The 21,782-nt window shown below is 43.0% G+C and overlaps 1 protein-coding gene across 3 annotated transcripts in view; it reads left to right on the plus strand.

The window, feature by feature from the left end:
• LOC137783523 (poly [ADP-ribose] polymerase tankyrase-1-like) overlaps positions 1 to 19,601 on the plus strand; it is a 63,567-nt gene extending 43,966 nt beyond the window's left edge. The window contains exons 15-29 of one of the 3 annotated variants that reach the window (XM_068573545.1): positions 874 to 1,019; positions 1,134 to 1,299; positions 5,305 to 5,524; positions 6,967 to 7,076; positions 8,059 to 8,247; positions 8,784 to 8,864; positions 9,170 to 9,350; positions 9,464 to 9,543; positions 11,842 to 11,962; positions 12,282 to 12,379; positions 13,672 to 13,746; positions 13,904 to 14,009; positions 14,504 to 14,690; positions 15,259 to 15,415; positions 15,770 to 19,601. In XM_068573545.1, coding sequence (XP_068429646.1) covers positions 874 to 1,019; positions 1,134 to 1,299; positions 5,305 to 5,524; positions 6,967 to 7,076; positions 8,059 to 8,247; positions 8,784 to 8,864; positions 9,170 to 9,350; positions 9,464 to 9,543; positions 11,842 to 11,962; positions 12,282 to 12,379; positions 13,672 to 13,746; positions 13,904 to 14,009; positions 14,504 to 14,690; positions 15,259 to 15,415; positions 15,770 to 15,856 — 2,004 coding nt within the window. In that variant the 3' untranslated portion in view covers positions 15,857 to 19,601. Of the gene's footprint in view, positions 1 to 873; positions 1,020 to 1,133; positions 1,300 to 5,304; positions 5,525 to 6,966; positions 7,077 to 8,058; positions 8,248 to 8,783; positions 8,865 to 9,169; positions 9,360 to 9,463; positions 9,544 to 11,841; positions 11,963 to 12,281; positions 12,380 to 13,671; positions 13,747 to 13,903; positions 14,010 to 14,503; positions 14,691 to 15,258; positions 15,416 to 15,769 lie in introns of all 3 variants that reach the window. The other 2 variants (XM_068573546.1, XM_068573543.1) reach the window with 2 other exon arrangements.
• Positions 19,602 to 21,782: the final 2,181 nt, after the last annotated feature.

Raw genomic sequence — 21,782 nt, forward strand, 5'->3', positions numbered from 1 at the left:
CATCACAGAAAAACATTGGCACAGTTATTCTGTGTGAACAGCAGGGGAGCAGACGTCTACCTCAGTTCAGCAGACGTGAATCAACTTCAGTTAATAACTTCAATATTTTTTGCCGTTGTTCGCTAAAAACCTTTTTTCCTTGTATTTCATTTCACCAACACATTTTTCATCATAAATCATGTTTGGGTGGGGGGTTGTAGTTGCAGAGTTGCTCTTTGCTCTATTTTATCTTTCTCGCTGTCTCAGAAGTGCTGTTTGTTCGTGTTTGATGTTGCTTTTGGTTCATTGGCTGTGTTTTTTTTGGGGGGGGAATAAAAAAAAATGATGTATGTAGCCCAAATACTAATTTGTCTAGCGGGACTTTAGAATCAGTACAATCTGTCCTTTAGCCTCTAGGTAATTCTCAAGCAGTCAACATGATAAATCATGAAAAATGTCATAATAGGCAAAGATGCCGACTCCAAAGAAATACATTCTGCTGAGAACCTGAACCATTCGAGGCAGAACATAGAAATGTCCCTGTTCAGATTTATATGTAAATTACATTTTCTCCCGTTATCAGAAGAAAAACCGTGTCCATTTCCTGCCCGTTTTTCTTCTCGCAATCTTTTTTAGATCTCAATTATTCATTGCGACCTATCATCCATTTTCAGTGGAACTGTGGTGTTATTTTAATTTTGCATAATTCTTTTTAATGCTCCACGTTTATTGAAAAACCTCTTCAAATCATCTCATCTTCAAATCAAATATGTCCTTTTAAAGCCTAATTATAGATACTATATCATGTACTTTTGTCCAGGGCTCTTCAGCTGATCAGGTCCTTCATTTGAAAACAGATATTCATTTTAATCTCCACTCTTTGTCTCTCCGCAGTCGTTGTGTACGGCTCAGAATGTGAATTGCAGAGATCTGGAGGGAAGACACTCCACCCCCCTTCACTTTGCCGCCGGCTACAACCGAGTGGCGGTGGTGGAGTACCTGCTGCACCACGGGGCCGACGTGCACGCCAAGGACAAAGGGTGGGACTCCTAAGTTATGGTTTCCTTTGTAATAAAAAAGAAAACCATTAAAGTAAACATTGGCAGCTTTATTTTGGTCATGGGTGGTAATCATTTCTATGTTCTCCCTCACAGGGGCCTGGTTCCCCTCCACAACGCCTGTTCCTACGGTCACTACGAGGTGGCCGAGCTGCTGGTCAGACACGGAGCCTCGGTCAACGTGGCCGACTTGTGGAAGTTCACGCCGCTCCATGAAGCCGCCGCCAAGGGCAAATATGAGATTTGCAAGCTGCTGCTCAAGGTTAGACCTGCGCTTCCCTCTTAAACTACCTTTCCACGCCTTACATTCACGTGCATTGGCATCCTTAAACCTCAGTGGTCATCACTGCAATGTAAATCAGACTAGTGCTGCAAATTTAAAAGGTGTGCAAATCAACAGTATGGAAGACTTTTTTCTTTGAAATAACAAATATAACAGTCCATTTAGGGCCCAGGAATTGGCGAGCATTTCAACCCCGCGAGGATACTTTTAGACCAATCAGACTGCGAGGCAGAAAATATCTGTTGTGTTTGTCCTTATCGTCACAGCTCGTAAAGTCTAAATGAGTCCTGTGAAATGTTGCAGTTTTACAGCTGAATGTGTTTTTGTTTTTTTGTGTTTTTCCTATCATGAACACCTCCAGACTAGGCTCCACCAGCACAATGTTGTTGACATATGGGGCTTTATAAATCATTATTAGATCAACGCAAACCAAACGCATGAGCTGCAGGGAAAATGTGATGCTTCAACATTTTTCAACTCTCATTCCCTTTACTCTCTTTACACAATGAGATTAAGTTTGGAGAAATCTGTCATGTGTGTACAGAGCAGTATGTGCACGGAAGAGAAATTGGCAGTGAGGAAGTCAACTAGACTCTAGAGAACTTATGAGATTGACAAGGTCAGACGGACAAACTAATAAAAAAAGAAAGTACTGCACGCAACAGTTCACTGCAGCAATCGCAAAGCCCTTTGAGCCGAACTGCAATTGAACAGCGTTCAAAGAAAAAAAAGAGTGATGATGATGTGTGTGGGTGCGTGTGCATACGCGCCTGTGTGCGTTTGCGGTGGAGTTACTTGTACGGCTGTTATGGTCGAGTGGAGCGGGGCCGTGTTGAGGAAGGTGACATCTCTCGAGGCGAAAAGCAGTTTCAGAGTGAAATAAAAACACACTTTTTAGGTAAGCCGTGACTGGAACCTGGAAAACATCAGATCGGCGTTCAGGAGACCGTATCGTTCCTCAAATGAACACAGGAAGCGAACATAAATGCTATATTTCCCTGACGTATTTTTCAGGTTTGAGTAAGGCCATTTTCATGATGTCATATCGCTGCGGCGTCTCTCTGCAGTGTTTTACTGGTTGCTGGAGAATCCATGCCACCAACTGTTTATCCTGACGCACCCAAACTCTTTACTCCTTTCGTGGATGGAAACGCACAACAATTTGCATTTTCTTTCGCCGGTGAAAACACAGAGGAGAAATCTATTATTTAACATTCTATTAAACAGTCGTGTGAAAGGCGAGTGAAACGCTGGAGGAGAGAAGGTTTTCTTCTTGAAACATACTGTGCCTAGGAGGGTGATTGACATTGGGCAATAGTTGTTCACACTATTCACAGCTAGTTGTTTTAATGATGATGATGATGATGATAATGATGATATCTTGTAGTCGGATCACGTCTGAAATCTGTTTTTGCTTCACAGAAGCTCCAGTTGCAAAATCATTCGAGAGAAAAATGTTAGGAAAAGAAAAAGGATACATACTTTAATAGCATTACAACCACCAAAGACGATATATTCAAGACCTCTCAATTTACACTTAATCTTGGATTTAGCTGCATATTTAATGTGGAGCTAAATCTGCATATTAAGTAAGCGAGTATTACAGCAGACTCATTTTAGGGAGCACAAGGGGCCACTTTACGGTTAAATACTTAAGCCATTTAAACATCTTTTGGAGATTTCAGACTGACCCAACAATCAGCATCACACATTTGAGTGAGTATCTCTTGGGGTAATCGCGGTAATCCCTCCAGCAGAGCGCCCGAGATCATGACAGTGCTTGTAAAGGAGTGTTGAAGCTGTTCTAAAGACTTGTGATGGTCAGACATGTTTTAAAGACACTTAATGTTGTTGTTTTTCCCCCTTTTTAATCCGACACCCATCTTCCTTGTGGCAAGTGGGGCTACTCTGACCGGTCGGTGCTCGTGGTGACCGGTGCCGCTGTCGTTGGCAGGCGCACGCCTTCAGCACATCGTCCAGGAGCACCATACGCCCGAGCAGCTTTGTTTATGCTCATCCAGCACGAGGCTCGTTATCCTTAGTGGGAGTTTGTTACAAGTGATTGTTTATCCTCGTCTGGCGGCAACTCGGCAACGGACTCGAGAGTCGGCGTTTGAGCCGGGTGGAGAGAGATCCCAGTGAGTGGTCTCAAAAACAAAAGCCCCGGCGATACTCAAGGTCCTCCAGGCCACACTTTCACTGATCCGAGGGCTGCAATAAGAGATCTGGAGGTCGATGTTAGAAGCGCGCGCACACATGCACGTACGCACGCACACACGATCGATTCTTCAAGGTGGTGGGAAGTGTTTCCACTCTGGTTGTAAAATCCCTTCCACTTCACTAAGCTGTGATTGCGATTCTTGTGTTTGCATAGCAGCGCCCTCATTTCCCCCTTTTTTTAAACGCGTGCACACACACACACACACACATGCGCCAACTGTTCCCGCACTTTGGTGGTAATCTGCCATGGCCTCGGGACGCGACTGTTCTCTCTTTTTGAATAAACTATTCCAGAGTTCAGCAGCAGGTTCTCTTTTGTTTGCTCTGTTTGTTGTCAACTTTATATTGTCCCCTTTCTGTGTTGGATTTGTTGCTCAGAATAAAACTCTGTTTCCCTTTCTCCTGGTGCGGTGGCATTCTGGACCTTGTGTGAGACACAAAATGAGTATTAGCATTTTCTTTGTGAGGAATAAAGTGTCACACAATGAAATGTATCCTCCAATCAAAGGAGAATCTGCGTTCACAATGGACACCCAGCATTTCTTTGTGTTTGTGGCATTGCTAGCGGTCTGGCTCGAGGGATGGTGCGAACTGAAATGTCTGAACAACTATCGGATGGAGTGCTATCTGGTCTAGATATCCCTGGAGCCCAGAGGATGAATCCTAATCACTTTGGGGATTTCTGGGATTTCTACTTTTTAGCTTTTAAAGAAACATCTCAGGGGGGTTTGGAAATAGTGTTAAAGTAATGACATTTTCACCTCAAAATGGTCCATTCGCTTTTCATCGAGCACCATCATCGGGTCAAACTTTCAGTTTGGACCTTTCAAGATACTTTTAGGACAAAACATCCCAGCAAGCAGCCTCAGTTTGAATTTGGGTTTAGCGCAATGTTAGCATTCAGAAATTACGTTGGCTTAAAATCGGCACTTAGATTTGAGCACGGTGATGAAGTCCATCTTCCTCATAGAACAAAAATCCATCAAAAAAATGCCTTAGCCAGATAATCTTTCAGAGAGCTTGCAGGTCCGTAACCTGTTAAATATTGTAGATGGAATGCATATAGGCGGAATCCAATGGAAAACCAACATGCATTAATATGTAAATGTCCCCAATTATTACCTAAATTGGTCTCGATTATAATTTTCCTGGATAGCGAATAAATTACAGTGAGAATATGATTACAGCGGAGAGATGTGGAGAAGTAGGGCAGAAACATCTGATTATGAATAGGTTAAAAAAAAAAACCTAACTTTTAAATAGGGAATACAGGCATGAAAGATGTATAACGGACAGTTTCAGGCCAGCAGGGGATCCCCAGGGGAGTTGTCCCTCAACATCACATTTTAATGAGCAGATTTTCAAAAACCTACAATGAAGTGACAAGTTAAACCGCAGCCGAGGGAGACGGTTGAAGGATGAAAATGTCTGCTTTCCAGCCCATCTCCAGGGCGTGTGGTGTTTTCCACTTCACTGGATGTCCTGTCCTCACCTCTCTGCCTCCTTTTCGTCTGTCCCTCCCTTCTTCTCTCCAGTGAATTACCTTCATCCTCACTTGTCATCGTCTCTTCCTCGTGGAAGCGAAACTCTTCCACTGGGGTTCAAATGATACGGGGCTTTTGGGGAGTGATACATTTTCCCCCAACATTTTGACTTTGGTGTGACAAAAAAAGAAAGTTGGACATTTTGATCGCAACCACGGTCTGCCGCATCGGCGTTGGCGTGCATTTACACTGAACTCTCATCTGGGCCTCCTCTCTCCAGCACGGCGCAGACCCCACCAAGAAGAACCGAGACGGGAACACGCCTCTGGACCTGGTGAAGGACGGGGACACCGACATCCAGGACCTTCTGAGAGGAGACGCCGCGCTGCTGGACGCCGCGAAAAAAGGCTGCCTGGCCCGGGTGCAGAAGCTTTGTAGCCCCGACAACATCAACTGTCGGGATACGCAGGGACGCAACTCAACGCCTCTGCACCTTGCAGGTATTGTGCCTTGTAGAATCGCGAACCGGAAAAAAAAAAAAGCGGCTTGCACATTTACAGGTTGTTTTGATTAAGTAAGCGCCTCTCTGGTTATGCAAATCTCACATTGCAGACTAATTAAAATGAAGGGTGAAGTCAGACATTCGAAGGCGCTGTTTTGCTGAAATTGCCAATCCATCTCACTAGAACTCATCAGAACCTCCTGAGATTGGGCTCGGTACGGGTGCCAAGAACAAAGCAATAAACACACACACAGCTAAAGTCTGTTGGTAACTTACTTGTATTTATTTTTACGCACACAGTTTAAGCGTGCGGATCCCTTTTTACTCAGGTGGCTCTTCTGGAACCAAACCCTGCTGTGTGTCTCTGTGAGGGAAATGACGATCATGAGGGCCAGTGAGAGGGAGGCAAGGATGAAGGCGATGTGTTGCCTCTTTTTTCAGTCTTATTGTCAAGAGCTGGGTAGTTTCAGATCACTAATTTATGGCGACGTAACACGAGAACCTTTCTTGTACTGTAACGACCTTGGATCTCACACAAACTTGATAAAGTTCTTAAATCCTGATGGCAGAGATATGGTGGTTCTTCAAAGGTGCACATAATCGTTCATTCGGGATCAGTAATCACGATAACAGCGGCTCCAGAGATAAAAAGAACACCACTCTGCATAAACACAGGATGAAAAAAATGTCTTCAACCTTTACCTTAAAATGTCAGAGCAAGAAGGGTAAATATTTAGATATTGCGGTGTTGTTTTTATCATCCTGCTTTTAATTTTTTTTTCGCTCTGACATGATGTGAAGATTACCTTCAAGCACCACAAATGGGTTTCCTGTCAGCTTGCTTAAAGTGGGGGTAAAGTGTGGCGCCTCAGTGTTAAATGAAGTCACTCCCCAGTGGGAAACAGGTTATCGTGAATTGGGAATTGAACTGTTGAAGTTAAAAATGCCTTAGCCCGTCTCTCAAACTACTTTTCCCGCAGTAGCTTCTCCATGTAATCCTGCTCTGGTGGGAAAGCAGATCTTCCTCTGCCTTCTCTTATGCGTTTCTTTCTTTTTTGGACTCTGTATTTATAGAGTTTCATGATCAGGCTGGCTTTTGTAGGATGATAAAGAATTAATAATTAGAAAAAATGTTTTGCGGCATGACTGGCACTTTTAAAGTTAAGAAACTGCTGAAGAACCACTTTGAAGGTTTGCCTTTTTTCTTTCTTTTTTCATAGATCTGACCACTTAGACACACACCCACGCACCCTCTGCCTTGATGTACTCGCTTGTAAAGGGAAAAGATGATTATACGCTGCCACACTGTAGGCCGGCATGTCTCCCTGGCTTTCCTCCTCTCTCATTACCTGACTACATTTTTTGTTTCTCTTCTTTTTCTCTGTTTATCTGACGCTATATCACAACCCCCATCTGTCTGTCAAAACAACCGCTCTCTAGCCGGCTACAACAACTTGGAGGTGGCCGAGTATCTGTTGGAACATGGAGCCGATGTGAATGCACAGGACAAAGGAGGGCTGATACCGTTACACAACGCTGCTTCATACGGGGTAAGAGAGACGCACACACATATGTTCACTCACTACACACTTGAATTCAGTTTAATTCAGATATGTTGCTCTTATAATGTTTATTCACATTTATTCTCGGGATGAAATTCATATCTAATAAAAGTATAATATCTTCAAGTTTTGAGACAAAAAGTGAATTTAGCTTTTACTTGATGGGACTCATTATTAATCACAAAACACTTGTGATCTCCCCCCCCCTTTTTATTTTTCTAATTTATTAGAATCAATGATTAATACAAAAAAAGAATTGAAAGATTTTTATTTGACAATTTGACATGCTGTCCTTTTTTTTGTCATTGTACACTCCAACACTGCTTATTATGCCTTGAATGTGAATATTACACTGAGGGTCTCTGAAGACATGCATATGTGCGTTCTCCTTCATCTGGAGTCCTTAGTTTGCTCTCAAACACATTCCACAAACAGCTTGACAGCCTTGCTACTACGGAAAGAATCACGAAACGCATGTTTGAATGAAAACTTGATGAGCGTGTTTTCTGAAGTTCGCACACACATACACACTCTTTAGCATCCCCCCTGGTACTCAAAAACAAGCAACATTGTGTTTGACGCTAAGATAACAGTTGGAGTCAGACGATGAGGGGAAGAAACAGGAAGGAAAGGAAAGCTAAGACCTGCGGGAACACAAGAATCATGATGGCGTTAATAATTCACACACGTTTCACTCCAGAGATTCACACGTATTACAGATTGTTTTATCATGATTTTTATAGCACTCCTCCCACATTTGCTCCGGTGAAACACTTTTATCTGTTGTCTCTTTTCCTCCTCCCACCACTTCCCCCTCTTTTTGCTCTCATTCTTTTTCTAATCGCTGCTCTCCGATTCCCTTTACATCTCTCCTTCTCCTTTCTTCTTTCCTCTCCTCCCTTGCTCTCTGTGCGTCCCTCACCACCTCCTCCTTACTCCTCTTTACCTCCGCCTCCTCTCCTCCGTCTAGCACGTGGACATCGCCGCCCTGTTGATCAAGTACAACACGTGCGTCAACGCCACAGACAAGTGGGCGTTTACTCCCCTTCACGAGGCGGCCCAGAAGGGGCGGACTCAGCTCTGCGCTCTGCTATTGGCCCATGGAGCCGATCCCACCATGAAGAACCAGGAGGTACAGACGCCACTGGACTTGGCAACGGTACGCAGTAGATGAACACAGTGGAGTCATTTATAGACTGAGCCTCGAGTCAAACTGAGCCTCAGCACTCCCAAGAACGACCCGGACAATCCAACTGCTTCTTCAAAGTGCATTAAACAAAAGAGCTGATGATACATTCAGTTCTAAATGCATAATATCACATTTCTTATTGACAGCCGCGGATTAGATTTGGGTTAACTTTTTATTAAGTGGATGGCACCTTTTATGGTGTTGTTATTTAAGGCATTGCACCTGAAAGTGAGACAATTCTACTCTGGAGAGAAAATAAACAAATTCTTCCCCTTGCAAATGAAAAATGTAATTCATTCAAACTGGGTCTGGCGAGACCAGTGGCTTGTAGAGGCGAATGTTATATTGTATAAGAGACTGGTGGCTTCAGCGCTAAGCTGCATATGTGCTAAAACATAAGCAAGTTGTTTGTTAGGCAGAGAATTAAACATAGAGTGCTTTATGCTTTCACTATCACTACGTCTATGTACGTCTTATCATAATGTCAGCCTCTTTATCGGTTGCAGGCTGATGACATCAGAGCATTGTTGATTGACGCCATGCCGCCAGATGCCCTGCCAAGCTGCCTAAAACCTCAAGCCACTGTGGTGAGTCCACACGCGTGTGAAGGCGTATAGAAAGAACATTAAACTTTATGAAGCAGTGGTCATATTATGCATTTTCTGTAAAAAAAAAAAAAAAAAAGAAGCTGCCAACTAGAAAAAAAGCTCAATTGCTGTATATAATAACAAGCAAAGTTGAAATGTCTGTTGAACTGAAAACAAGTGGTAGAGATAGTTGAAATGTGTGCACTGTAAAAAATTGGAAAATATCTGTCAGTGTGTACAACAGTTCAGCGATAATGTTTGACTTAGTGACCCTTCAAACCAAATGGTCTCTCTTCCACTCCCAGGTGAGCGCTAGTGTGGTGAGCACAGGTGCTGTAGGGGGCGTCTCTCCCTCTCCGTCTCCGTCCTGTCTGTCTGCAGCCAGCAGCATTGACAACCTCACCACGCCTCTCAGTGACATCACCGTTGGGGGTGCCACTGGACCAGCAGATGGCGCGTCTGGGTCCGACAGGAAGGAAGGAGAAAGTGCGTACAGTAAGTTGTGTCCTAAATCAGAGGCTGATCCTGTGGTCGTTTGTTTTAAATGAAAGCATGTCGGCGCGTGTAGCATGCCTGCTGACATCACTTTGTCTCTGCAGCTCTGCTGGACATGACCATCAACCAGTTCTTGAAAAGTCTCGGGTTGGAGCACCTCCGAGAGACCTTCCAACGAGAACAGGTACACACACACACACACACACACACACACAGAATTGTAAGGGCACATTTACAAGACAAGGTAGTCAGGCGTTCAAAACTGGTATTGCAAATTAAGATAACGCTTTTCTGTAAAAGCAGACAACCTATCCAGTATTTCTATTTAACATTTGTATGTGTTCTCGCCATGTTGTCATCTCAGAAACATATTTTATAATGTGATCATTGTATACTGAAAGCTGTTCAGATTCTTTTCAAGAACTTTCTTCTTCTTTTTTTTTTGTCTAGTAGTTTATTGCATTTGGGGTGACATACTAATTCAGCCATGGTTTAAAGTCATTTAGTTCATAAGTTTTGTTTCCATAGCTCATGTCAGATCAGAGCCGTTCTAGTGGCGTGGCTTTAGGGAGGGGAAAGTCGATTTGTTGGCCCAAAATGAATTATCTCGACAACAGATGGATTGCCTTCGAAATTGCTCCAGACATCCTTGCCCCGAGGATGAACTGTAATCACGTTGGTCGTCCCTTAACTTTTTTTATCAAGGGCCATCAAAATTTGTCTTTATGGCTTATTACAGCATGTTTTCTGGCTAAATGCTTACAAAACTAACAACGTTACCATCAGCCGCAACTGTGACGTGGCTCTGGCGATGATGTTTGCACCAAACTAAGATGATCTTGGTAAATATCACACCCGCTTAGCATCAGTGTGTCAGTATTGTCGTTGTGAGGATGCTCCAAACACCACTGTGCCAAAGTACAGAGCCGCAGGGCCGCTAACATGGCCGTAAGCTGTGAGGCTGGTGCTCGGTGTAAGACAGAAAGCGTTGAGGTTGATGGATCGGCGGAGAGGAGACACAGATGGACGGAGTGAGAGAACAAGCAAGAAAAATGGAGGGATAGACGCAGGCCTGAAGAGAGAGATGGAGAAAATAGACAGCGAGAGAGAGAGAAGGAGACAGATTGGGTGACAGAAAGAGGAGAAAACCGACGGAGAAAGACAGAAATAGAAAGTGGAATTGAAAGGTGACAGCGGGCAAAAGGCTAAGCATAGAGGGAGGTGTGGTAGCAATACTGTGTGTCTATGTGGGTGTGGGTGTGTGTGGTGTGTGTGTGTGTTACATTCAATATTAGTTCCCCTTAAGGGAAACCAGCCATCATTAATATTCAGATTGAGGTGAGCGTCGGCTCAGTGTTAATGGAAAAATTGATTTTTCTTTCAGAATAACATGAACAAGGACTCATGACGAAGATATAATATGCAAAGGTTTAATGGATTTCACATCATTACAATAGACTTGATTAAAAACCATACTTTTTACTCTGTGGAATTTGCAGTCTTTAGTTTGAAATAGAAACCAAGACCATCAGTTATTTTGTTTTAGTTGAGTTGTTTGTGGTTGCAGAAGAAGACGAGTAGAACATAAAGTTGTCGACGGGAAGTTTGGTCAAACGGCTCATACAAAAAGACTTTTCCCTTCTTGCCGTCTAGTTTTAGCTCTCGCATGACGAAAGAATGCAATCATTTTGCAGCATTAGTGGAGTGGAGAATGAAGTTGGCTGTTCCAGGTGGCAGATTGTTCAGACGCTGCTCTTTCTCCTCCGTCGTGAAATTGTAAGTTGGCAGCTTGAAGCCTCAGCCTGTGGTGAGAATCGGGCTTTCATTTATTTTAGGCGATTACTTCAAATTGGGTGAAACAAACTCGTACAGCTCTGCAGAACTTTGCTGCGATTTCTGAAATGAAACCGGGATTCTTGTATTAATTAGGAACAATGACTGTCTCGGTAAACACACAGCAGAGTATATTTAGGCCATGATGGTTTATACCAATTACAGTGATTACAGCAACACAGAGAAAAGGAGGCAAAGGTTGCGCTCTAAAAAGCTCCGTTATCTCCGCCTCCAGCGGGAATCTCATTTCTGCTCTCCCTGAAAAAAACCCGTCTCCGTCATGAATTTGCATATCAATCCCTTGATAACTGCCATTCATTTATTGACCTTTTCTTTATGCTCCCGTCTCGCCTTTTCTCATGAATATTTGTCAGAGCCGTTGTCTCTGCAATATGTCTCGATCGTTGAACGCTTGTATTTATTGTTTATATCCGTTTTAGCATGACTTTTCTGTTGTCGCCATTAAATGTGAGTTCTATTGTTAAAAACAGTAGAACAACATTTGTTTAAAGGTATAGCGAGAATAGTTATTGCATTCGGATAATACAATGTTTTTTTCCTTGTAATTTACATTTGATGGATGGATGGATGGATGGATGGATGGATGGATGGGCAAGACTGACATGACTCGTTTGTTGTTTCTGGGCAGATTTCGCTGGATGTGCTGGCAGACATGGGTCACGAGGAGCTGAAAGAGATCGGCATCAATGCTTACGGTCACAGACATAAACTCATTAAAGGCATCGAGAGGCTGCTGGGAGGTCAGCAAGGTCAGCAAAAAAAAAAAAAAAACACACACAAAATCACATACATATACAGCAGACACAACTTGTTCTATATCAGACTTACTGTATTCAAATTAATATTTATTCTTAAAAAAAACAATGCTGGACATTTTAAAACATATGAATGTGACAGATGTTCTTCTTTCAATCAATTGTGATTCTCCTTAGAACATAACATTGTGTTATCTAGTACACCTGCTGCAGAATACTTGTCGGTTATCAATGTGAATATACTTGTTATTTATGATCAAAAAAGAAGAACACATTCTGTATTAGAGTCATCTATCCGCTCTGTCCTTTTTAGGTGCAAACCCATACCTGACGTTCCACTGCTCCAGCCAGGGCACCGTGCTCATTGACCTGGCAACGGACGACAAGGAGTTCCAGTCTGTGGAGGAGGAAGTACGCAAACACACTTTTACACACACACACACACACACACACACTTCAAAGGCTGAGCTTATAGTGGTTTCTTTTTGTCCTTAACTTCCTGCTTGACTGACTAGCAGCTTGTTTCTTTGAGTGGGATCAAACATTTTTAAATGCGCATGTCCATGAGATGTAATTTGGGACATCTGGCAGAGGAGACGCCACACACTGCGCACGGCAGACTCCATGTCAGTGCTATTGCCCCATTTAGCTCGTGAATGAAAGCAGTAACTGAAAGAGACAGCAGTTATCAGTCTGAATGGATTCAAAATTAATGAGCACCGTCAGGTGTTAACAGGTAATTTAAACGGTAATTTGAAAAAAAACGACTTACATGAGTCCCCTCTAGACACTTTCCAATACCAGCTTGAGTTCCTCTGCCTGTTCACAGCAGTATTTTTTTATAGGTCATCAATAATTTCAGTCATCGAGATGATAACTCATTTTGTGAAAGGCAGTAATCACTTCAACCGCATCACGGCAAACTTTCCTCTAATGGCTCCCATCAGTTTGTAAATCCAGCTGCAGCAGCTCCTGCACTATCTTACTTTATGTTGTCTTTTAAGAGTCAAGTTGTCCTTTTCACTGCTGATGCCACACTTTTGCAGCCGCACCAAATTTCCCACGGGCATTGTTTAGGTATCCGCTGTGATTGAATGAGTCGCTGTCCTACTTCATCGCGGATTATATGGCGCCGTAATCTGCGCTCAGTTGCCAGCTCATCCTAACTAAGATGAATCAATGAAACAGTCCCACAATATATCCTATCGTCCCGAAGGTTTTTACGTTCGGTGTGTCCCCCTCGTTTATATCTCAGAGGGTCTGCTGCACAACAGATGCACATCTCTGTGCTGCTGTTGAGTTCCACACACTACATCCTGCAAAATAACCTTAAAAATCAACTCCTCTGTGTCAAATGAATTGCCAATCGCAAATCGGTAAGAGCTGATACACCAGATGAAAAATAAATGCCATAGTGAACAGACAATACAACAGGTAACAGGAGATTAAATCGGTAGTGGAGGTGGCCATGGGATGTGTCACTTTTATTCTGAATAGGGAAACACTCACACGCTGGCGAGGTAGAAAAAAGGAAAAGACTCCTATCCAGGTGGTCTAATGCTGTCCAAAGTGCTGCATGAATCACACCTTTTGTTTTGAAATTTGCATACCATTAGCATGTATTATCCCACACATTCTCCTTGTCAAGCCCTAAAAGCTTTGCGTAAGTGTGTAGCTCTGAAGTCTATTCATTTCCTCCTCAGCTGCAGAGCACGATCAGAGAACACCGCGACGGCGGCAACGCAGGTGGAGTCTTCAGCCGGTACAACATCATCAAGGTGCGCGCTCACAAACACAATTGCGCAGTCCACTCGCAAAAGACTCGGTCAATTACAAAGTTGGTTTTCTTGTTTGACTTCTGCGAATACCATTTGAAATCTTAATTCCCTCTTCGTCCTGCCCTTTGTTCCTCCTCTCCTTCCTCTGACCCTGCAGATTCAGAAGGTGGTGAATAAGAAGCTGCGGGAGAGATACGCACACAGACAAAAGGAAATAGCGGACGAGAATCACAACCATCACAACGAGCGAATGCTCTTTCACGGTAAATCAGGACAGGTGTCGAAACCCCAACACCCTGGAGATTCTCCATCTCTCTCTCTCGCTCTCTTTCTCTTTCCTGTTTTTACGCTGTCCATGTCAAATAGAAAGCTAATCTCAGCTATCTCCGTATCTGTCCGTGGAGCTGTAACATTTAGACGTCGCACCAACATCTGGTTGTTCCCGAGCTAGACACAAACTAGAACGTGTCCAGCTTAGCCCCAGTCTTTCTCTTGATCTTATTCTCCCTCTTAGCTTTAGTCACTTCCTCTTACAAGTACGACAACTTCATCCAATATGCACATCTATCTTAAGTGCTGCATGTAAAGTTTTATTTAAAATCTTGTATGGGCCACGGTGCAATCCAAAAAGTGAGGGAGTAGCAAGCCATAGAGGAGGCCCGTCCAAACAGGAAGTGCAGCTGTCCCCACAGTGTTGAGGTCTGCATCTTTTTGCCGTGAGATGGACTTGACAGTAATGTGTCCGTTCTCCTGCCAGGTTCTCCCTTCATCAACGCCATCATCCACAAAGGCTTCGACGAGCGACACGCATACATCGGCGGCATGTTTGGCGCTGGGATCTATTTTGCAGAGAACTCCTCCAAAAGCAACCAGTACGTGTATGGGATTGGTGGAGGCACGGGATGTCCCACCCACAAAGACCGCTCCTGCTACGTGTGCCACAGGTGAACCGTCTTTCCCTTTTCCTGTTTCGTGACGACATCTTGTTTCTGTGTGGAAGGACGGAGCTTCTCTTCAGCATATGGGTCCCAATTTCACACGGAGTAGTAATTATTATTATCCTAATTATGTTAAAACTGCTCAAGCGACAACATTTAACTTAAAGATGCTGCTTTGTATACCGAATGCACTTAAATTCTAGATGTGCTTTTGATGTCCCAGAATGCATTGCACAAAGGGAAAAGATGGAAAACGAAATAGTTTTTCTTTCTTTAATTTCAAAGTTGTATTCCAAAGGCTTAGTTTTAATAAACTTGTATCATTTCCTGTTAGGACAAAACAGTAAAACACTTTTATTGCATAATTACAAAAACAATATATATTAGAATATAATGCACTACGGTTATGTAATACGGAAAAGTGGGCCTCGAGAGAGAATAGGAATTACTGCTTTGTATTATTGCACGAAGTAAAATGATAATAAAAACGTACTGTAACAATCATAACATTACATTATAAAGTAAAACGGTAAAAATGAAACATGTTTACGTGATCTTACCGTTCACTTTTCAGGCAGATGCTGTTCTGCAGAGTGACGCTGGGGAAGTCGTTTCTTCAGTTCAGTGCGATGAAGATGGCCCACGCCCCCCCTGGACACCACTCCGTCATCGGGCGACCGAGCGTCAACGGCCTGGCGTATGCGGAGTACGTCATCTACAGAGGGGAGCAGGTCAGTACGCACATTTATGACCACAAACCAATCCATTCACATGTCTTCAACATTTCTGTTTCATACTTCAAGAATTTTCTTTGGATGAATTCATCATTTTGTCTATAAAAATCTCAAAAGCATATTGAAAAATGCCCATCACAATGTCACAGTCAAAGGTGGCATCTTCAAATAGCTTAACGATGGTCTAAAATCCAAAGATATTCAATTTACGAGGATATAAAGCAGCAAATCCTCACATTTCAAGTGCATGCTGAATGATTGAATTTCCTATTCATATATATGGAGACAGGAGTTCGAGAGATGAGCCTGATATTTAGTTGTATTTACATGTGATGCGCTCCTTGTCCACAGGCTTACCCAGAATACTTGATCACGTACCAGATCGTGAAGCCAGAGACTGCGGCTTCGCCTGCCGCCGCCTCGGAGCAGAAGTCCTAGAACGCAGTCACAGTTACAGCCAGACAGCAATGGACTAGAACCGCTCTTGTGAGGAGACTAAAAATGAACTAAAGGGCTTTTTCAAACCTCAGAACCCCGAATTGAAGTCTCCGGAGCTGAACTTGAGGCGGGCGAGGCGAAGCGTCGACCGCGCGGTGGCCAGACGACCCTCGCAAACAGACCCGGATGTGTCTTAACAGGAGAAGAGGAGGAGGACGCGTTTCGGGGTGTGCTACATGCAGCAGGCAGCGAAATCTATCGGCCTCGCTAATTAATTGGGTCAAATTTAGCTGGAGAAAATGCAAAGGGTTAGATCAACCACTCTGGAAGTGTACCAGTAAGCGGATTTTCTCATTTGCAAGCCTCTTGGCTTGATCCTGAAGACAATTGGTAAAAGCAATTAGAACAGGACACGGTCCAAAGCGAAGCGAACATCCCCGATGTTGCACCTTTTGCGCACTGCTCATGTAATCTACCCCCAGTTTTTGAATGTGTTGTTTGGATATTGTGTCCTCTTTCGGCTTTGTGCATCATCCACAGCAGCAAAACAAAACAACACCCCGAGGCCACTTCCAGAAACGGCGATTGTCGTGCTGAGAGAACAGATATCCAGTACATTTCATGTTGCAGCTTGTCACATTTTCCCCAATGAGGCTCATGTAAACCAGACACACACGCTGTCTCTCTCTTTTCCTCTCTCTTTTTCTGTCTCTGTCTCACTTCTTTTTCTTCTGTGAACAAAAAAGAAATTATGAAACGAGGGTAAGCGGTGAGAAGCAGTAGAGATTACCGTGGACACATAACCAGAAGTCGATAGGAGGAAAACAAACAAGGGACCATAAATCCTCTGCTGCTACCAGTGCAGGTTACAGAGCCTCCGCCACAATCCATACTGGGACCATCTTCAACACCAACCAGCCCCCAACCAAACCAGTCCACGTCAAGAGGACTGCTGCTGCCAGGGAAACCTGAAAAAAACAACATTTGAGTTAAATTGGCCAGAAAATCCCAAATTGGGGCAAAGACGAGTTGTTACAAGCAAGCGGCAAACGAACAGAAACCCGACAATCAAATAAAAGAAACGTACTGCTTCCCGAGCCTGAAAAGGTGTGAAATACTAAAATTCAGAGCATTAATAAAGCAGCAAATATTTAGACTGTAAATATATGATTGTAATGTACTTAGTAGGTACTTGAACAGAGAATGAAGTCTCTCTCTCTCTCTCTCTCTCTCTCTCTCTCTCTCTCTCTCTCTCTCTCTCTCTCTCTCTCTCTCTCTCTCTCTTTTTCTCTTTCTCTGCCGTCACCCTTTTCCTCCACTCCACGCTGCACACAGCAACTCAAACTACTCTACTTTGAATCAAAATTGGGAAACATGGTCAAGTTGATGTCACTGAACTCTTTGTTTACGAACCCAGCCGAGCTTCCTCTGGATGGTGCACTGGTCCGCTGTTACGTTTTGTTACATTATCTCCTTCAATGTGAGAAGAAGTGACTTTTACCGACACAAGGAACCGTTTCGGGAACAAAAGTCGACTTCCGAGTTAGCTTGTCAATTGCAGATGAACATTCATATTCTATAGCGTAACATTCTGCTTCGTGTGAGATTCACACTCGCACCTGGAGCATTTTCTGTTTTGTGTTTTAATGTCTGGATCCACATTTCCCAGGTTTTAGTTGTTTACAATAACAATGACGCTGCCTTCTGCCCCTTTTCCTCGACCTGTAACTCCTGGCGCCCCCTAGCGGTGCAGCAGAGGAATGGCTGGCTTGTAGTATTGAAGAAAACACTCCATCAGGAAGGCATTCATGTAGGGAGTCATTCCTACACAGTGCTATTTGTGTTTTCCTAAGGGTTTATTCCATTTTTTTTTTTTAGTTTTCTTCCTTTTATTTTTAGGTCATCTTCATAATGTTGAGTTTACACTCCACAGACAAATGGGAAACGTGACCCTCGTCACTGTATCTTAGCAAGCCATTCAGCGGGCTGGTTAAAAGGCTTCAAAAAGATATTTATAGAAACACAGATCTGCAGGATCGTGAAGGTTGAAGACGACGAGAAGGCTAACATTTCTCTTTGTATTAACCATGTATCGTACTGACACACTAACATGTACGACAAACCTCATAACAGCAAGACGATGAGCAAACTCCTCACAGCGCACGCTGGAACCGTTTAGTTTTTTTATTACACCGACCATGTTTTTTGTTTAATATTCCTAATGATTATATTGTAATGAATGACCATGTTCACTACTTGGGACCACACATGACTTTAGTCTCTTTTGTCCATCACGTCAGGTCAAGTCGAGCAGTGCTGAGATCTTTGTAATTCCTTGAAGCTGTGTGGACTGTGAAAGGGAAATGGCCTTAACCGTTTGAGTGGAGAATGAAAAGGTTGCCTTGAAGTCACTTGGAAACGTACTATGAATGGTTTCTATGAATGGTTTGCTGGTTCATATCGGCCGCACAATCTGAAAGATGTTTTTTTTTTATACATCAGTGAGAGAGACGGGCCATGTATTTCTGACAAAGCTGCTCTGGTGTTTGATTTTCTGTGTTTGTTTTTTATCCCGTTAGCGTTACAGTGTCTGCCAGACAAACTCAGATTTCAGCTGATTTGCACCTGCAAGGTGAAGATGACGATGGTCTGAGTGCAAACAAACATCACGTCTTGTGTGGAGCGTGAATGTGACGCAAGTCCCCATATGTCCGCCGAGAAGCTGCTGAAATATTACACTCTTTTTGTTGTCACACTATTTTCCACGCGTGAAATTTTCACATCAGCCATTTCTCCGCTCAGTTTTCTCCGCCCACATGTCTGATAGCGATCGTTCATCCCCAATAACAATGAGTGATAACTTTAAAATGAGCGGCGCACATTTCAGCAAATTACAATGTGATTAATTGCAAGGAAAAATAGAAAGGAAATGGGGGGAAAAGGATAATTAAATTAATAAGTAGGAAAGAATAACAAGTGATGATTGATGTAAAAATGAGAAACTAATACGCTTGAAATTAAATTGTCCTATAGTGAAAAGTTTAAAACCGTTGCAGCACTGGGAAAGTTACAAATGATTGTTTTTCAAGCACATTCTATAAAATGTTAACATTTCACAAATGTAATTGATTTATTAGACTCAGATTACATTTTTAAATGATATAGTTTAAAGTCAGTTTCTTTGGAGTCCTGCTACAATTAGGATGCCGCCCGTTTGAGTTTATTACGTTTGAACACCGTCTGTGTTGCCCCCGGTCAGAGTCGTCACAGAGATGCAGATGTCAGACTGCGTGGCGGCGGCGGCGGCGGCGGCGCTCTCGGCTCACCCAGAGACAGTAGAGGTCACGGTGTCGACCTCGTGGAGGTTTCAAATGACACGCCAGACGGGCCTTCTGAGGAGGATTTTTGAGTGTGTTTTTCTTGCTTTCTTTTCTCATTTCAAAAAGTTTTTTAATGTGAAAAATATTTGAATCGTGTTTGAGCTGGCCTGCCTCTACGTATCTGTCTCAGGGGCCGGTCAGCCATGTTGTTGTAAATCGTTTGGAGGGGTGTGTGCGTGCGTTCAACGGATCCACGCCTCACCTCCTGACCTGCCTTCTACCAAACGGCACCAGTTTGATTACCACACCTCCTCATCAGTGACGTTTGACTTCCTGTTGTACAGACTGTTGTACAGAGCTGCTGACCAGTTAACATGTGGAACAAATAAATGTGTACAGAAGAAAATAATAATAAAAAAGAACTTAACAAAGTCTATTTTGTGTGTTTTATTCATACTGCCTCTAGAAGCCTCTCAGTATAACTCTGTGATGAACCGGCACCACAAACCACAGCTTCCACAATGCACACAGCATAAATATATAAACGATACTTAACCCAGTTTTACCAAAGCTGAACCGTTGGAGACTTTGTGAGAGCTGCATTCGTTTTAGCTAGTTTTTTAAAATGTACTTTGAGTGATATTTTGTATTGTTTTCTGATCTCAGGGTTCCCTGATCGCAGAGTTCTATTCTACGACCTTATGACCTTAAGGTTCTATGCTCCGACCTCATGTAGTTTCAAAATGAAGATGAGATCCAGGACCGGCCCGTGGGCAGACAGCAAGTGAAGAAATATGGATAAGATAAAATGGTGAAATTGAATGTTCTACTTGAATAAAGATCTGGCGGCCTGTGATGCCTCGTATGCTTGGAACTTAAAGCTGGACGGGGGCTCCGAAAGAGGAAGCTGACCATCGTGGGAACGATACGGACGAACCAGCCTGAGCTCCACCCAGACTGCTGATGACACAGAAAAGGCCGGTCAACTTCTCCAAGTGCCACAGAAAGGCAAGAAAGTGATACTCATGAGTATTACACAGGAATGGAAGAATCTGTGCCCAGGAGCATCACTCGTATCTTCATTATAATCAATTTTCCTTTTTATTGAAGAAAATAAAACAAACGAGTACCACATTAATTCATAAATGTGGTCTAACAAAAGTAAAGGTCAAAAATTAACCATATAAAAAACCCCAAAATGCAGCCGGTCCACCAGACCCACGAACACTCACTGAATAGCAGAAATATGAGCACCACACAAGGGTTAAGACACAAATTCACAATGTTGTGAGCGGAGGACAATGACATGTTCTCACCACTGGGTGGCGCTCAAAGCTAATATGTCTCACTCTGCAGAGGGGCGTAAAAGAAATACCGCACAAAGAGGTTCCTGGAATTATAAATGACAAATAGTACATGCTGTCCTTAGATGTACCATTGTATGACATTTAAAAGTACTACTACTTCTACGTGTACTAATTCCTACATTACCCACAAAATAAGTTCCAATATATATTTCACTGTCTCAAATTACATTTGACTGCCTTTCATGAAATTGTGTGTATTCATACTGTATAATATGTAGTCGGTTCCAAACCATCATACAAAGAAAGCACATACAACGTATTAATTAAGAACATTGTTTATTCAACAGTAGATCTTCAGTAATAAATAAATGCACGGATTCATTCCACAATAAAATTGAGGGAAAGATTTTTTTTTGTTTGTATAAATTTCCAAGTGGAGGATTGATATTGCCATGATGGGTAAACAGCATTGACCAGACGGAGAGACAGTCTAGACAGGTGGACAAACACAGAGAGGCAGACAGACGGGCGGACAGACAACTACCACAGAGATGTGTACAAAGTATTGCGTTTTTCACTGCCTGCCTCTCTTTTCTCTCTCTGTCTCTTTCTCTGGAAGGACAAAATGTCTTTTATGCAAAGTCTAGTCAGTCTGCCACCACCACGATGTACAAATCAATCATGAAATATAAATACAGTATTGCATCACTTCAAAGTGCTACAGAGATAGGTGCCGACAATCTTCAAAAACAGAAAGCAAAAAAAAAAAGAAGGTTTGTTTGTTTCCTGCGTGTGTGTGTGTGTGTGTGTGTGTGTACTTCAAGACCCGGGTATGAAAGCAACCATGGTTGAAATTTGTGCCTTTGGATGTCTAGCACAGAGTGTAAAGCTCAGCCTGGTCAAAAGCGTCAGCGATACGAACACTGTCTTAGATTGTGACGTTATACAAAATGTGACATGACGTCTGTGTGTTACGTCCTCAAAAGTCTCCGTTGTCCTTGAGTGGATTGTAAGTATTGCAAGACTTCAAAGTGCCACAGAGAGCTGTGGACAAACTTCGAAACCAAAGAATCAACTGGATTATAAAAGGGCAAATACCTGTAATTGGACTATGGTCTTAAAGCCAAAAGCTCTTTATCTCCATCACTCCTTTTATTCAGTTTGGATTTAAAAAGTGAAGTCAGGAAGAGATTGTGTTTTTCTTTCTTAACCTAGATTCCCCTCACGAGGAACAGCACGGAGGCTCCCTGATGTTTTGTAAGCAGAGTGTAAAACACCCGTGTGTGAATGTCTTTAAAA

This window comes from Clinocottus analis, unplaced genomic scaffold (assembly GCF_023055335.1).
Source record: "Clinocottus analis isolate CAN_PGR_092001 unplaced genomic scaffold, fCliAna1.0.p SCAF_13, whole genome shotgun sequence".
NCBI lineage: Eukaryota > Metazoa > Chordata > Actinopteri > Perciformes > Cottidae > Clinocottus > Clinocottus analis.